This window comes from Danio rerio, chromosome 20 (assembly GCF_049306965.1).
Source record: "Danio rerio strain Tuebingen ecotype United States chromosome 20, GRCz12tu, whole genome shotgun sequence".
Taxonomy (NCBI): domain Eukaryota; kingdom Metazoa; phylum Chordata; class Actinopteri; order Cypriniformes; family Danionidae; genus Danio; species Danio rerio.
Window position 1 is genome coordinate 45,140,290 of NC_133195.1, and position 19,395 is coordinate 45,159,684.

Here is a 19,395-nt window from a genome sequence, read left to right on the forward strand (position 1 = left end):
AGCTCATTAGAGAATAAATATCGTTTAAAACAACTAAAAATGCCAATAAAAGTCACTATACTCTGTTTAACTGTTTTTACATTTTCATTACATGTGTGTATATTTATATACAGTAATGTGAAAAAGTGTTTGCCTCCTAAAATCTCAAATCTTTTCTCATTTGTTTTTTTAATTTATTTGCATATTGTCTAGTTTTTGAGGATCTTTTGGTCTACTGCGCTTTGTCAGGCTGGTCCTATTTAAGTGATTTCTTGATTGCAAACAGCTGTGGCAGCAATCAGGGCAGGGTGTGGCTAGAGAACTTAAGCTTATGTGTGATAAACCAGAGTTGTGTTTTAACCATTTTAACCAGAAGCAAACACTTTCCCACAGGGCTATCTAGTTTTCAATTCTTAATATTATTATTATTATTTTTTAAATAATAAAAACCCTCAATTTTTAAAACTGCATGATGTTTACTTTTGTCCTTTTTGACTAATATTTAAATTAGTTTGACGGTCTGAAGTGCATGCAACAAACATGCAAAAAAAAAATCTGTAAGGGGGGGGGGGGGGGTCAAATACTTTTTCACACCACTGTATGTATACGTACACCTGTTAATTAACAGTGCAGTGCTATTTTTGTATTGAGTAAGAATTGTAATATAATTATTTTGATTAAATTGGTTCATGTTTTAAGGATTTATTTTTTGAAAGTGAAGTTTTCTGTTGACCATTGGCTTGTTTTGAAGGTTTTAGAAATGTGTTTGCTCACGTCAGCAGCACATGTGTGAGTGGCTTTGCCAACTCGAGTGACATGAATATCTGAAAGAGCTTCTGTCTTTAAACTGTTTTATCACATTCAGCAGAAGCTTGAACTTTCATGAAGCATGAAATTTTGTTTGCAAGTTTCCTTTTAGGCCTTCATCGGAACACTCTTCTTTAAGGGTAAGTATTGACATTTATAAGTAATATTAATTAGCCATATAAATACATGATGCGTGGAAATATGTAAATTACCTATATGACATACAAGTTCATCTTTAGATTTCGCATTTATAATATACAGTTGAAGTCAAACTTATTAGCCCCCTTGTAATTTTTTTTTCACAATTTCGGTTTAATGATTTTTTTTTAACACATTTATAAACATTATAGTTTTAAAAACTCATTTCTGATAACTGATTTACTTTATCTTAGCCATGATGACAGTAAATAATATATACTTGTTTTTTTTTTTTCTTTCAAGATTCTTGTACTCGGCTTGTATTCAGTGCAATTTAAAAGCTTAACTAGGTTAATTAGGTTAACTAGGCAAGTAATTAGGCAATGTAAATTAGGCAAGTAATTAGGCAATACCGATGGCTTATTCTTTAGACAATAAAAAAGGAATATATATATATATATATATATATATATATATATATATATATATATATATATATATATTTATATATATATATATATATATATATGTGTGTGTGTGTGTGTATATGTATATATATATATATATATATATATATATTGCTTAAGAGGGCTAATAAAATTGACCTTAAAATGTTTTTAAACATTTAACAAACATTAAGAACTGCTTTTATTGTAGCTGAAATAAATCAAATGAGAAAAAATTCACAGGAGAGCTAATAATTTGGACTTCAGCTGTATGTATCAAATATGTATATATATGAACACGTAATAATATAGCTAATATATTTTAATATATACTGTGATAAATGCTGGATTGAACATAAATTAAGTTACCCACAAGAAAGTCCTAAAAGCATGGATGGAAATTACCACGGACATTTATAAAATGGAGCAAATTACCACATTTGTAAATCGAAAATTGGAGCAATTTATTTCATCCTGGGAAAAATGAATCAAATATATGACATCCCATAGACCTGAACTTTTCTGTTTCCAAAGTAGAGGTGTAAAAAACCCTGCTGAAACAGGGGGGTTTCATGGCCCTTTAAAATCAGACGGATCACTCCCCACATGTGCATAGTTTTGTTGCTATATGTGTATGTATATCTTATTTTATTCATTTTTAAATATTTGTCTCCCCCTTTTTTCTTTTTTTTTTAATTTATTTTCAATTTCCTTTTTTTTAATTATGTAAAATATTAGTTTAAATGTACACAGAAATGGAAAGCATATATTGCTGAAAGAGAAAGTGGATGTACAGAATTTGAGCTTATTTTTGTTCGTGTATTCAGATGTATGATCTCTGACATGTATCTGATGTAAGTGTAAAACTATTTGAGAAAATAAAGATAATTATTTAAAAAAAAAAAAAACTATGTTTCCCCAAAAACTCCAGAATTGTGTTGTTTAAGCTTATGTTTAGATAAGCAGTTTGAGCAAGCAGCAAGTATATTGCCTTATATCATTCAGATATCTATCTGGGGATGCTTTAAGTAGAGATGTAAAACCAAGAATGTGAGTGAAGTGAATGAAGTAAGAGTTGGTGTTAGAGTTGTTTTGGTGTCTCACAGTGTGTCACATGATCAAATAAATGGGACAGAGCTCAACATGTTGGCTGACGGTTGGGGTGTAGCTCCATCTCATAAACCCAGAGGTGTGATGCAAATGTTGTTTTTGCAACTCTTCACAGGGAGCACTGAATGAGAAAGAAAAAAAACATCAAACATTGTGAATGTCAGCCTAACAGGAGTTGCTATGAAGAATGCTCTGTTCTGTTTCATTCTTAATTCATGATAAATGTAAGTACATTGCAAAAGTGATTCATGACATTTACTACATTTTTAAGGCAAGTGGTTACAACTTATATGGGCTGAATTTAAACAAAAAATTGGTAACACTTTACAATAAGGTACATTAGTCAATGCATTTGCTAACATGAACTAATCATGAAGAACACTTGTACAGCATTTATTAATCATAATTAAACATTTACTAATGCATTATTAACATTCAAGTCCATGTTAACATTAGTTAATGCCCCATGAGTTAACATGAACTAACAATGAATAACTGTATTTTCATTAACTAACGTTTATTAACATGAATAAATACTGTAGTAAATGTATTGTTTACCATCTGTTCATGTTAGTAAATGCATTACTTAACATTAACTAATGAACCTTATTGTAAAGTGTGACCAAAAAATGAAATGTAGTAATGTTTAACTTAATTTGATTGTTCAAATTCAGCCTATATAAATTGTTTGCAACCACTTACCCTAAAAACTTTAGTAAATGTAATAATTCACTTTTTGCATTGTTTCTTAGTTTGAGACATTAAATGCGTGTACAGTTAACACGTCTTCCTCGTTTGCTCAGTAATCGGCTGTTAGCTGGAAATAAAATTGCTGATTTAGAAACACACTGACTCACATGTTAGAAAGTTGGCGAAATGCGCAACATCCTTCTGGCTGTCTCAACAATGCTGAGGAGAAACTCCCTCCATAATGAAAGATCTATTATTTGACACTCTCACATTTTTAAGCTTTCCAGTATGTTGTTATTTTACATGGAGATTTGAATAGGGAGGTATTTTAAATTTGAAAATAATAATAATAATAATAATAATAAATATATATATATATATATATATATATATATATATATATATATATATATATATATATATATACATATACATACAATCAAGTTGAAGTCAGAATTATTAGCCCCCATTTGAATTATTTTTATTTTTTTTTCCAAATGGTGTTTAACAGAGCAGGGAACTTTTCACAGTATTTTCTATAATATTTTTTCTTATATATTCATTTTGAGGTCAGAATTATTAGCCCCCCTGGTTATTTTTTCCCCAATTTCTGTGTAATAGAGAAAATATTTTTCAACACATTTCTAAACATAATAGTTTTAAGAACTAATTTCTAATAATAATAAATTTTGTCCCTAATGTTTTTTTTAAGAATTAAAAATTGCTTTATATATATATATAAATATATATATATATATATACATATATATATATATATATATATATATATATATATATATATATATATATATATATATATAAATATATATATATATATATATATATATATATATATATATATATATATTCATTCATTCATTTTCTTTTAAGCTTAGTCCCTTTATTAATCATGTGTCGCCACAGCGCAATTTTATTTTAATATTTTAATTTAAGTTAATTTTAATATTTTTTTGAATATTTATTTTCATTTTTATTTTATTATTTTATTTTGTATTTTATTTTATTTAAATATTTTATTTATTTATTTATTTTAGTGTTATTTTATTTTAATATTTTATTTAACAGTGTAGGTGCACATACACAATAAAGCACTCTGCATATCCAGAGTGCATATCCACTGTACCTTCAAAATGCTGTGTAAATGAGTGGCCAAAAATACTTCTTGTTTTTAGTAGTAGTGCTGTATTAACGCCACATACGTGCCAGGTCATTTACGTTTGTGGTGCAGAATCAAAGTCTGCTGCAGTTCCACAAACACCTCATAAAGGTCCCTCTGACCTAGAGCTGTATTGATCTTTGACTCTGGTTTCTAGCGTGGCCACTGAGACCGGACGCCTCCTGCTGGGACAAGTCACAAGTCCTGACCTTTGCAGTTCAAACAAGCATCAAAACCTTTTTTTTTTATCTTAAATTAAAAGGAAAATTCTGTCATCATTTATTCACCCTCCACTTGCTCCAAATCTGAGTTTCTTTCACCTGTTGAGCACAAAAGTATATATTTTAAAGAATGTTGTCAATAGCTACCGGTTTCTGTAGTTGTTAAAAATATAATCTTTTGTGCAGTGTTTTATAAGTCTCTTAACATCTTGCTTTCCATTTATGAGACGCACTCTCCTTACTTATAATTTATTTATTAATTTACATTTTATCTAATATTCTTTTTTTTAACTATTATTAGCTTATACTGTTGATTTGTAAATATTTACTTTCAACATTGACAACATACCTGAACACTTGATTGTGATTGTTGAATGACTGCATTCAGTTGGTTGTAATATTTTTTACACTTATTAGTCTTGACTTGTTTCAATTTTTCTCTTTTTCTTTCCTTTTTATTCCTATTTTCCTATTTTTGAAAAGCTAACGATATGTAACAATTATATTGTAATTGAGGTTTTTTTTTTTTGCAAAAACAGAATGTGAACAAAAATATTAGGTGAGTAAATGGTGACCACGTTTTCATTTTGGGATGAACTATTCTTTTAAATTGGGAAATTTAGATCCAAAGCATTGTGATGAATGTTGACATTATTTTCGTGACACTAAGGAAGTGATTATGTCACACCTATTCAAAAAGTGTCAGTGTTGTGTTTGTTGTCATCTCATTGGCTGACAGATTTCCCCACGAGGTAACGTTTGCTCAAACACCACTTCCTCCCGCTACTTCTCCATAATGTGCCTTTCTCATGTCGACCAACAACTGTAAGTTTGCCATTTACACATCTATATTTCTGCTTGTATTTTTCTGTACACTGTAAAAAAAATACTGAGCTCCACACAATCGAGTTTTGTTGGGACAACATAAGGGAATTAAGTTTAAGTTTTAAGGGAATTATTAAACTTGTTAGTTTTCACAAATTTAAGTGGATTGAACATAAAACAATGAAGCTGTCCCCAAATAAATCAAGAATTGTGTTGTTTCAGCTTCAAGTAGTTTGTACAAACAGTAAACATGGCAAATAATATCATAAAATGGGCCATTGCTATTGATTTTGACACTAGAATTGATTTAAATCAATTCTGTCATCTGTCAATTGTCTGTCATAGGCTTTGAGATGCTTCGTTATTAACGCAGATGACCCTTTTAATGCTTTGCTTGAACGCAAAGGTCATGTTTTAATCATAACAATGCAAGAGTTAAACAAAACATCCATGTTTTATATTGAATTATGGATCGTTTTTGTATTTTTAAAAAGCATAGGCTATATTTTTTGCCATTTTCAAGATATGTTTAAATTCTGAATTGCATTCATTAAATGAAATATAGCCTAGCCATTCTTTGCAATATCTACAGGTTGATAGTGTTACTCTGCAGGTCTACTGTGTTGAATGCAGCCGCTGGTTTCCTGGCAGAGAGACAGGAAGTGGGGGTTGGGCGCAGTCTGCATTAGTCCGATAACATGCACAAAAACACTGATTCTTGATGCCCTGGTTTGTACGTCCCACATGCTCCAGACTGCAGGGAATTATTCATGTAGTTTTCTCCCAAACCAGCCACCCCCCCCCCCCCCCCACCCCCCAAGTCTGGTGACAAAATATAGGAGTGAAATTGTCAACATGAGTGGCGTGCTAACCTGTCTCTCTGAGAGGAAATGTGTTGTTTTGGTCGAGTAGCAATAGTGTTTATTCATTTGCAGGGAGGTCAAGCGCCTCTGCTCTGTAAAAACACGATTGCACGGTTGGAAATGTGAAAATGTTGTTTATGGAAAATGATCATTGAAATGTTATCTTGCTGTATGTGATTGGGGTTGATTTTTCTGTGCTACAGTATTGTGTTGTCAAGTTTAACAGTGGATTCTTAACATTGTAGATGCTGATGTTTCAAACAAAACCAACAAACTAAAAAAATCTAACTGAATTTGATTTGTTTCAGTAAGTTGGTAAACACTCTATTCTGTAAAAAAAAACTGACAAAAACTCAAGACAACAAATATTTTTATGTTGCTTTAACTTATTTTAATAAGTTAATCAGGTTTCAACTAAATGTTTAACTAAACTAAAAGTAATACAAAGGCCCAATCCCAACTCTATTTTTGTACCCCTACCCCTTCCCCTTGGCCCTTGAAACAGAGTGTGAAGGGAAAGGGGTACCAAATTTAGCCCTAAGAAATGGGACAGCACTACAGCACCTGCACACTTCATCATATGTCATCGCAATCTCTTACTTCATATGAGATCGACAATGGCAACTGCTCAAGTTGCATATTTGGTATTTATCTTCAGGAATTTACTGAAGCCATGTATTATGTTATCATAACGATCAAATGTGGCAATAAGATTGTAACTGTACTGCGCATTTGCACAGTGGCCATATCCATCTATCTAAACACACGAAAACAACATTAACATTATAGCGGACACTGCAAGAAGCCCATTTCCAGCCAATAGACTTTTTTAACAGGGTATTCGATTGTCATTGAGTGTCAGAATGTTGTGGGACTGCTATACAGGATTTATTGTTAGGGATTATAGATTTAACGGTTTTATTTCAGCTTTTTTTTTTTTAAGCATGATTGTAAAATACGAATACCATTATGAATGTATTAAAACATGCGCTTGTTTGTTGTTAAAATTTGTAATGACAAAAAATACTAATTTGTGCATCTTCTGACTTCTGGGTGCAGCTTGTGGCTGGTGTATTTTGGAAACTTTCGTACCCCTTGGTTTCGAGTCTGGTCCTAAAAAATCATAGTTTCGAGGGGTATCCAGCTCTTCCCCTTAGCCCTATACCTTCACGCTAAAGAGAATTGGGACACCAAATTTTTTTTAAAGAATTGAATTGAATTGAGGGTGGCGCAGTGTGTAGCAATGTCGCCTCACAGCACGAAGTTCGCTGGTTTGAGCCTCAGCTGGGTCAGTTGGCATTTCTGTGTATGAGTTTGCATGTTCTCCTCCTGTTTGTGTGGGTTTGCTTCGGGTGCTCCGGTTTCCCCCACAGTCCAAAGACATACGCTTCAGTTGATTTGGGTCAGCCAAATTGTCCGTAGTGTATGTGTGTGAATGAGTGTGTATGGGTGTTTCCCAGTGATGGGTTGCAGCTTGCTGTGGCGACCCCAGATTAGTAAAGTGATTTAAGTGTCTTAAATCATTTTAAATGGGTCTTAATTTTTCTCTGTTGAATTAAAGCTACCAAATCAGTCCAACATCCATCCAATCACCAACAATCCATTTAATAAACCATTTTTTATATATTAAGTTTATATATTTTTTTAATTTTCTTGCGAAGAGAGACAATACACAATTGCTGTTAGACATTTTAACAGCAATTTCTCCAAAGTAAAATTCCTTAATTCCCAGGAAAAAGAAAAACACACAGTTTCTCATGACAATAACAAAGCCATATATCCCTTTACGTTATCTTCCATTAAAAAAAAAAAAACTCTTTACTGAAGTATTGGGGAGTAGGCATAATATTTCTAAATAGGCAAGAAATGTAAGGTTTTATAACACAAATGGCCAACAAATAAATATATATATTTATAATATTTATAAGCATGTAATGTGTAAGAATATTTTAATGATTTATATTACATTTTTTATTTAATAATTTATAATATAAATAATCATTATTATATATATATATATATATATATATATATATATATATATATATATATATATATATATATATATATATTTATTTATTTATTTATTTATTTATTTATTTATTTATTTTTGGCAAGCAAAAAAAGCCTAAAATGTAATTTATAATGGTCTTAAACTGTCTTAAATTTCACTTGATGAAACCTGCAGAAACCCTGTCTATAGTTCTCTGGGTGGTTGCTTGGCAATTATTTATTGTTCCAAGAGTCGACCTTAAAGGGTTCACAATGTTATGTTTTTCTTGGTGGTTGACAGCATTGATATATGGTTCAATTGAGTTTTGAGTAAACTACAATATGTTCTCAGATTTGGTTGTTAGGATGTTAATGGGGGTGTTTTGAGTTCTATGTAGTTGCTGGTTATATGTTCGTGGTGGTTGCTACTCTGTAAAACAAATGCTGGGTTCTACACAACCGATTTGTGTTGGGACAACATGAAGTAATTAAGTTCACTTATTAGTTTTTACAAATTTTGTTTGTTACAAAGTGGATACTGTATAACAATTAGATTGCCCCCCTAAAACTCAAGAATTCATTTTTAAAGGAGTAGTCTGAACAAACAGCAAATGCCTTTTTTGTGTATGTAGGTTGTATCTTTTTGACCCAACTTTCTTTAATAGTCAATCATTATTTGCTTTCGCTCATGTTCTGCTCTTAAGTGTATTTTTCTTATATTTTTTCAGAAGTCAGGTCACTTCTGTAAGTAATAGCACACCTCTTCCTGATAAGCTGTATGATCTGAGCTATCATTCATTTCTGTTGTGCAACAGCCCAGAAAAAGTTATGCGCTGACATATTATGAGCAGTAGAAGTGATGCCTCTTGGCTGCATTTTGGCTGTATCACAGAGCGGTTCAGAAAGTGTGTGTGTGAGTGCTCTTTGTTTTGTGAAGTGTAAGGTCTCTGTGTGTGGAGTGAGTGGGCCAGAACTGTGCTTCTGTTGTGTGACGACAGACCTCAGTGTCATCCAGTACCACAGCTCTATAGTCTACAGGAATGTCTGCTCTGGGTTTTTGTTCACCTGCTCGGTATGGGTTTATATGCACAGGTGGTGTTTAGCAAGACACAGCTTGTAGCAGAAGCCTTTTTTAAAGACTTTGCTTGGTCTTAATGAACACACTGTCATTTATTTACTCTCTCAATTGTTGGTTCAAACCTGTTTGATTTTCTTTTTTCTACAGAACATAGTTTGAGGAATAATATAGTAGTGGTCGCTGTTTTACCTACAGTTGCTATAAATGGTGTCTAATGTGTTTAGGTGAACTTCTGAATAGGATCTTTGTTGATGTAATTCACTCATGAAACGGATTTGATTATCAGTGGAATATTTTCAGCATATTTTTGCAAATGTTTTGGTTTTTCAGATTTAATTTTATTTGAACTTGAAGCTTAAGACTATGATATTTTCATTAAGCCCCAATTTGCACAACGCTATTTAAAATTCAAGAGTTCACACTTACCAGGATTGCTCCAGGATGGGCCAGCCCAGTCACCAGAGATGAACATTATTGAGCATGTCTGGGGTAAGATGGAGAAGGCGTTGAAGAGGAATCCAAAGTCCTGCATGTACACTTTCTTTGCCATTCCAGATGACTTTATAAGTTATTTGAGTCATTTCAGAGATGTATGGATGCAGCTGTAGCTGCTGATTAATAATAAGGCATGTTAAGTGGGGAGTCTGAGCTCACGTAGGTCTCGAGAGCTCCACTGGGTTAGTTCTTTGGGCCTATTAGTGATTATTGGAAGTTGCCACAGTGTGATAGACCCCTAAATGAAAGGCATATGTTTGTGCATTGGAAGCCTAGAGCTAAATGCTCATATACTGTGCCAATTTGGTTTAATCAATTCACTTATACTGCATGTCTTTGGACTGTGGGAGGAAACCGGGAAACTTGGGGGAAACCCATGCGAGCACAGGGAGATCATGTAAACTCCCCGGCCAGTGGTTATCTTGGTTATCTTGTTCAAGATGAATATAACTTCACCTCCCTTGTCCAGGAGGGATCCAAAACAGATGCCCGAGCCACCTCAGCTGACTTCCCTCGATGTGGAGGAGCAGCGGCTCTACTCCGAGCTCCTCACCCTATCTATAAAGGTGTGCCCTGCCACCCTGCAAAGGAAACTAATTTCGGCCGCTTGTATTGGAGACTTTGTCCTTTCGGTCATGACCCAAAGCTTATAGGTGAGAGTAAGAACGTAGATTGACCAGTAAATCAAGGGCATTGCCTTTCAGCACAGCTCCTTCTTCACCACAACGGACCGATACATTGACTGCATTACTGCTGCCGCTGCACCGGTTCACCTGTCAGTCTCACGTTCCAATCTCACATTGCACAAATCTATTACATTATTTCATTTCCTTCTTATTTTCATTCTGTACAACCAGTGACCAGTTAAGTTCTTAACAACTTTGTCTCACACACACACACACACACACACACATTTGTTTTTGTAAATTGTGGGGACATTGCATAGGTTTCCATTGTTTTTAAAGTGTACTAAATCACAGGAAACAGTTTTACTTTCTGAAAAAATCTCATTCTGAGTGTTTTATAGGCTTTTTGAGAAATTAGGACATTAGCAATGTCCTCATATTTCACCATCTTCTTGTAACTGTCATACCTAAGTTATTATACAGATTTATGTCCTGATGTCACAAAAACACTTACACACACACACACACACACAAAATACAAGCCATAAAGTTTACAAAGTGGGCGAGTAATTAATACATTGATTTTGGGGTGAACTGTTCTTTTAAGAAACATTACATCGTTTTAAATGAAGTGCAGGTCAGCTCCAGCTCTAATTGTCAATATAAGCACTTTATGCATACTGTAATAAATCAGGTTAATAGACCCTGAGGTGCTTACACAATACTGCGGAAGTATTTTTTTAGACTGAGCTTTCGTTTAAACTCAATCTTTTTATTAATACAGATTATCTCTTATCGTCAAAGGGATACAATAAACCCCGATAGAACAATGGTTTGCACCTTGAATGATTCCAGCACAAGCTATAAACCATAATTGTTAATCTAGAGTTGAATTTGAAGCCTGTGTAAATAGCTTGTCCACAGAACTGGATAATTGGAATTGAATGCATGATCTTAATTAAGACATCATGGACAACTGAATTTTGATAATACACTTGTTATGCAGCCTTTCATCAGTTTAAATAAACCCAATTAGGCAAATAACTAACCAATGTTAGTCTTGGTGTGTGCAATTAGAATTTTGACGTGTAGTGTAATTATTTTTTCCAAACACATAAATATATCAATTTTTCATTTTGAAAAGTTGTTGCATTACATTAACGTGTGAATACATGTGACAATTGTTTCCTCGGTTATCATGATAATTGTACATTGATGTAATGCTATGTGTTTTGCAATACGGATGTTGTGAAAAATCAGGGCCACCATCCCTATGTTTTGTGCATTTATATGTTGCGCAAGAGACAAAAGCAGAGTTTCCTGCGTCTCTCTCGGTAGTTCTCCTAAGGGTTTGAGTGTAATGAGACAGCAAGGTAAATAGATGTGAATACTGCAGAGGAATGTGAAGAAATGAATGGCCCATTTGGGCAGCTTGGACAACAACCCCTAAGTCTGTCAAGCAGGTGTGGAAACAAACAGCCTTAAACAGCTTTAAATATAAATAGTTGTGCTGTGTTTCCCTCTAGAAGAATGTGCCATCTGAATGGGGGGTGGGTGTTCTGGTAGATTTCTATTCATTCATCCATCCATCCATCCATCCATTGTTTTATCTGTCTGTCTGTCTGTCTGTCTGTCTGTCTGTCTGTCTGTCTGTCTGTCTGTCTGTCTGTCTATCTATCTGTCTGTCTGTCTGTCTGTCTGTCTGTCTGTCTATCTATCTATCTATCTATCTATATTTCACTATCTATTCATCCATCGTTCTATCTATCTGTCTATTTCTCTATCTACATTTTCATCTATTATCTATCCATCATCCATCCATCCATCCATCCATCCATCCATCCATCCATCCATCCATCCATCCATCCATCCATCTGCCGTTCTATCTACCTTTTTATCTATTGTTCTATCCATCCATCTATCTATCTATCTATCTATCTATCTATCTATCTATCTATCTATCTATCTATCTATCTATCTATCTATCTATCTATCTATCTATCTATCTCTTTCAAAATATTTCACAATCCATCCATCCATCCATCCATCCATCCAACGTTCTATCTATCTGTTTATTGCTCTATCTACATCTTTACATTTACATTTTTGCATTTTATCTATTATCTATCTATCCATCCATCCATCCATCCATCCATCCATCCATCCATCCCTTTTTAAACAACTTCACTATCCATCCATCCATCCCTTTTCAAACAACTTCACTATCCATCCACCCATCGTTCTATCTATCTGTCTATTTCTCTATCTACATTTTTATCTATTATCCATTTATCCATCCATCCATAAATCCCCTTTTATTCTGTGTCTGTCTCATTGCTCTTTTATTCCATCTGTTCCAATCTGCATTATTTTTATTTATTGTAAAATAAATAGAAAAACATATTTTATTGCACCATTAATGATTATTGTATCTTTTAAAAAGCAAAGTGTGAACTGTAATTAAAAACTAAACCATAGAAATTATTTATAATATACTCATAAATTAAGATATAAATTAATTCCTCAGAGTTTAAGGTCAATATTATTAGCCCTCTTAAGCATTTTTCCCCCCAATTGTCTAAAAAACAAACCACTGTTGTACAATAACTTGCTGATTTAACCTAGTTAAGCCTTTAAATTGCACTTTAAGCTGAACACTACTATCTTGAAAATATCTAGTAAAATATTATTTACTGTCACCATGATAAAAATAAATCAGTTATTAGAATGAGTTATTAACACTTATGTTTAGAAATGTGTTGGAAAAAAAATCTCTCCCTTAAACAGAAATTAGGGGGAAAATACACAGGTGGTCTAATAATTCAGGAGGGCTAAAAATTCTGACTTCAACTGTAGTGTGCTCCTGCGGTGGCTCCGCCTTTCTGCTCCCGGTGGGCGGAGTCAGTGTCGCTGTGATTGCGTTTCTCCGTCCGCGTCTCTGGAGGAGATTCTGCGGCCAGTGAGATCACATCCTCGCGATGCAGCTGCCAGCGAGTCACAGTGCGAACAGCACCGCTTCACAGTAACTCAAATCTGCGACATTTGCGCCAGCTTTTCAGGAGCTACAGCGTCGCGACACACGGAAACGCTTCATAAACGCTTATAAAAACGCAGGTTCTTCCAGTCGCCCATCACTATGGAATGCGGTTTGACTTAAATTCCTCCCCCTCTACCTTCTTGGTGGGATCGCGCATTTTCTCTCGGTTTTTTGTGTTGTGTCTGAGGCTTGAGTCACTGAGACCGAGCGCGATGTGGGCCAGGAACGACTTCGAGGACGGTTTCGACGCTTATAAGATTGGTGAGAATATATCCCTTATATTTTGACATGCTGTAAGGCAGATATATGTTCATAAGGACAGCCATGTTTGATCTTGGACTGGCGCGTGTAACGGCGCGTGTATTGTTGTTCCTCGCGCTCAGCTTGTGATATATTAGATAATGTGATGTTTTCTCGTGGGCTTTGTGATGTTGTTGTGCGTGTGCAGTTTTGACGGCATCGTTTATGGCTGTTTTGTTTAAGTCAAAGGACAGTTTGAGACACAAGGGTCTCTATAACAGGATCTGTCCCTTTAATAGAGGAGTCTCTGTAATGTATGCAGTGCTGTGGCACACAGATGTCATAATTGTTCCTATGCATGTGTGCGGTCTCTGAATTTTTGGCATGATTTGTTTAAGACATTCACTTAGACGTCATTCAGTGTTACAGGCATTAATATAAACAAAAAAATTGTCAGGCATATTAAGAGTAAGGATCATTTGGTAATGATACTCTGGAACCCCAAAATAATAATTAAATCTAAATGTTAATAAGTATGTTGATTGAGTTTTATGTAGATATCTGTTTTGACGTTTTTATTTTCACAAATGCTATTTGAAACTTTAAGATACTTTATTTGCATAGATCAGTTATTACCATCTATATAAAATCACTTAATTTTACCCTATATGGTTAATTAGGTAGTATATATATATTTTTTGTAAAATGTTAATATTTCTGAGTAAAAGGTCTGACCCACTGAGAATGGTCACTATTATACTTAGTATTATAGTAGTATTAAAGATTTCAAATAGAGCTTTCTTAAATTTTCTAAAGTTATATTGAAGTTTTGTCTAAAAATCTATTCAAATATGACATCTAAAAAGATGAACAAAATGAACAAAATTATGAACAAAAAAATTATCTAAATAAAGGACTATTTTTTTGGATTGATTTTATCCTAAAGCAAAGTAAACTGTCATTTCTAGAAAGATATATCTCATAAATACTATGCTATACTATACTATACTATAGTTTCAGGTTTGTAGCTTCTAACAATGTATGAAAACTAATTTCTATGATCTTTTTACTGTTAAAACATTTAAATGCTCTAAATTCTGTTAATAATTGTAGTTTTTCCTCTCAAATATTGAATTTTTTAATTTCTTGCCTTACATTAGGGCTGGACGATATCGCAAAAATGCTATCTCGATAATTATTTTCCATATTGAAAGATAACGATATATATTTCGATATAAGTTGCTAATGCTTCCAGATTTAAAAGACTAACCCAACAATGACTAAAGCCACACAAATTAAAGGGGCCATTAAAATGGCATGACATATTTTTGGCTGATAAATTTTCTGCGGCAAAATATCTCTAATATCAACACACATTTAGTTTCCCATTGGTGTACATTTCAGCTGTGTGATTGGCTCTTCAATCAATATAGAATAAAAAAGTCCAGAGTTTATCATTTTTATTGACAAATTTTATCGTGATTCGATATAATAAAGTTTATCGGCCCAGCCCTAGCTTACATGCATCTTTAGTACAATATTTCAGTATTTTTTGCTCTCTTGTGTAAATCGCACATTAATTCAGTGCTGATTATTCTGTGTTGAAAGTTGTCTAAATATTGAACAGCGATGCTACAGATTCAAACTCTCTGCCAGTCGTCTTAATAATTCATATCACATTGCATAACTGCTGGTGGGCTAGAAGAACGCTTGGTGCCCCGTCAACAAGCAGCTCTGTTTACCCAGGATATTTACAGATCTGCTACTCTGTCATGATGCCTAATGTGGATCACTTTCATATGAACTACTGTGAACTTGAGGTTTTTTTCTACCTAGGAATTACGAGGGTCTAATTTGGGCTCTGACCTTAGTGATTTTCAATGAGTTTTAGCGTCTTCACATGAAGCATCTGAAGTATTTAACTTTTCATTTTTCTGTAAATTAGCTCTGTGATGTAATGCTGTTTCAGGGAAAAGTACTTGAAATTCCATTTTTTGCTTTTCCAAAGATATATATTGCACAATAAAACTGCATGTGTTAGGTGTTTCTACAGACTGTACCTACAAAAGAAGAAAAAAAAATTAAAATAAATATATATATATATATATATATATATATATATATATATATATATATATATATATATATATATATATATATATATATATATATATATATATATATATATATATATGCATTGTTTTTCAAATACTTTGCAAGTATTATTTAACAATAAAGGAAATCAAAGGTAGCAGTCATATGCACCCGTCAAGCGCAGGTTCACATATTAGAAACAATGGAAAACATTTTAATTGAAAAATGCATTCTGTGTTAATGGTCTCTGAATAGATAAGCTTAGATAGATAGGTCTAGAGAACATCACATGTGATAATGCATAATGCATTGTTATTATTACTGTAGTTATTACATGGATCATGTGTAACAAGGTCAAATAAACAGTTACCAAATATAAAATAATAATATATTTTCTCAGTTTTTCTGTTCATCTTATTGGAAGCAAATCATAGATGCGCAAGAGATGTTGGCAAGAGAGATTTCTTATACCATTTTTTCCCCTGGCAGGCTTTATGGAGGACAGCCTAAATGGTGGCATCTAAACGGATTACACCTTAGAATAGATTAGGCCAGCACACATCGGGGACAAGCTTTTTAGCACAAGACTGACCAATTGGTTCACTGAACTTGACCTTATTTTGTGTTTGAACTGCTCAAATAGGTAAATGACTAGGGATCAGGTTTAAAATCTTAATAATCATAAGAACAGTTTAGGTGTTATTATACATGTTAAAAACATTGTGGTGCTTTATTGGATTGTTTTTGTATTTTTTGTTTAATATGAAGTAATAAAACACTAGTTATAATAAATGCAGGTTACATTTAATTTTGTTGTCATTGTTATCTTGCCATGAAATAGCCATATATAGCTCATTTGGCAATAAATAAACATACTGAATTATTTAACTACTGAGGGGGAATATGAAATAACTACATGTACTTAATATGGTTAGGGTTAGGACATGGGCTAGGTCTTGGTTTAGTTGCAATTAATTATGCATAATTGATTAGTACGTACTGTAGTAAAAAGAAGACCTTAAAATAAAGTGTGAACTGATTGTATTATTATAAATAAATTTACTAGCATTTTTGATCAGATTAATGTGTTCTTGCTAAATAAATTAGTATTGATTTTTTTCAAAAATATTGGCCCTGAAGTCTCTTGGTGAGAGAGACACATTCCCAATGGTTCAATCCGTCTCTTTTGTCCGCTTTTTGACCACTTTTCTTTGAATGGAAAGTCTCTGGACTGATGTTCGGACATTTTCTAATCTTACAAATAATCTATTACCGAATAAATACCTGTGAGCACGAATGAAGTCAAATTGTAAAAGATACAAAACGCTACAGCTTTTCATTTCTGCTCTGATATCTGTAGGTTTGTGTTAAAATCAGGACTGTTTTTAAAGATTGTGTGTGTTTCATTTACAATTTTACATAGCAAAGCTTAAAGTGCACCATGCTAGTGCACATCAACACCACATACTGAATCATTGAAGAATTAGGTCAGTAGGCTGAAAAGTAGGTGATTTTTTTTTTTTTTTTCCAACCATATGAGCATCTATGAAAGCAATGTGAACAAATGTGTTTTCAACCTCCTCTGGAAGTGGTCGAAAGCATAAATGCTTCAGCTTAAAACGTTTACACCTGCATTTAGCAATTAGCGTTCGCTTGTAGCTGAATCTAAATAAAATGCATCTTAAAGCCAGGTGTAAATGTGGCCAAATGTTTGCAGTTCTGTAGTTCTTAAGCAAAATCCAGTTTAGGGCTGAACAATATATCGTTTGAGCATCGATAGCGCAATGTGTGTATCTGCAGTAGTCACATCGCCAGATTTGATTGTTTATTAAAGAAATTGTTATTTAAAATAACTAACTAAATAAATAAAATATACAATGATGACCATGCAATTTTACATTTGATGTTCAAATTTTTAATTTTTTTTCCCCTGAGTTACTTGATTACTGTTAGACCAAAACTATAAAGCACCATTCATTTGTTTTTGCATGTAATTTATTATGATTTATGTACTGCATAGAAAAGAACTTAAAGCATCCTGCCAATCTAAATCAATGAAATCTTTCCAAATAGAGCTATCCAAATCATCTGGTGAAATTATATTCATATCGCAATATATTCATTCATTCATTTTCCTTGCGGCTTAATCCCTATATTAATCCAGGATCGTCACATTGGAATAACTGCCAACTTATCCATCATGTTTTTACGCAGCGGATGCCCATCCAACCGCAACCTATCTCTGGGAAAATTGCAATATATATTGCAGCTAAACAAAATAATGCAATTTCAGATTTTTCTAATATCGTCCAGCCCTAATCCAGCTGCATTTCCTAGTTGTTTTGTGTTATTGGATGCTCAATTAACTGTAAATAAAAACAACTAAGTGGACATCTTCCATATTAACCCTCATCTGTTTGTTTCGTAGGTTCGAGCACGTCCTCTCCTGGATGGGTCCCAGGTTGCGACTCGGCATGGCAAGCATCCTCTTCTGCCACTGGCATTAGCAGCCGCGGGCGCCGTCATAGTGCCGCCTCAGACAGTGGTGACACCGGCATCGGGACCTCATGTTCTGACAGTGTAGAAGGTACGAATCTTTATGTGGCGTAACAATGCTTGATGCCTTGGTTGACTAGTCTAAGGGTGCTTTCACGTCTATAAATCGATTGTTTTGTTCCAAAACAGGGTTTAAAATTGTTACAATGTTACTTTTTGTTCTTGGTGCGGTTTTTTCTAAACGGACCAAAATTGTTCAAACAAGTCACGAGTGAGTAAACTCTCCTCACATTTGTCAGAGTTTGGTTTATTTTCTGGGATTCCGCTCAGCTGTCATACGCCGTCATTTTAATCTATGCTTTCATTTTGAATAGTGACACCCACAGATTTAGCCATCACCAAATACAAATCAGAGGTAATAATATTTCATACATAGCCTCAGTTCAATTGTCAAGGGTTGTAAAATATATAGTGGTTCTATATCAGAAGTTGAGTTAACCAAAAAGTTAATTATATTATATAGATATTGTATATTTTTTAATAGTTCAGTCAGACAGCATGCTTCCACTTTCCTATTCGACATAAAATGTACTTTTACCAGTAGAAATGATCTCTACTCATCATTCTCTCTTCCAATAGGCATATACAGTTAAAGTCAGAATTATTAGCCCCCCTTTGAATTTTTTTATTATTTTTTTTTTTAATTTCCAAAAGATGTTTAACAAAGCAAGAAAATTTTCACAGTATGTCTGATAATATTTTTTCTTCTGGAGAAAGTCTTGTTTGCTCTATTTCGGCTAGAATAAGAGCAGTTTTTTATTTTTTTAAAAACAATTTAGGTCAAAATTATTAAGCTTTATTAGTTTTCGATAGTCTACAGAACAAGCCATTGTTATGCAACAACTTGCCTAATAACCCTAACCTGCCTAGTTCACCTAATTAACCTAGTTAAGCCTTTAAATGTCACTTTAAGCTTTCTAGAAGTGTCTTGAAAAATATCTAGTAAAATATTATTTACTGTCATCATGGCAAAGATAAAATAAATCAGTTAGAGATGATTTATTTAAACTATTATGTCTAG

At 33.4% G+C, this 19,395-nt stretch overlaps 1 protein-coding gene across 2 annotated transcripts in view; it reads left to right on the top strand.

The window, feature by feature from the left end:
- The first annotated feature begins 13,387 nt into the window (after positions 1-13,387).
- Positions 13,388-19,395, top strand: part of cep85l (centrosomal protein 85, like) — a 102,249-nt gene continuing 96,241 nt past the window's right edge. Inside the window, exons 1-2 of one of the 2 annotated variants that reach the window (XM_073933608.1) lie at positions 13,388-13,842; positions 18,206-18,405. Coding sequence is in view for 1 of the 2 variants with exons in the window: in XM_005170197.6 (XP_005170254.1) it covers positions 13,589-13,745; positions 18,247-18,405 (316 nt within the window). In the remaining variant the exon portion in view is untranslated. The remainder of the gene's footprint in view (positions 13,843-18,205; positions 18,406-19,395) is intronic. The other variant, XM_005170197.6, reaches the window with a different exon arrangement.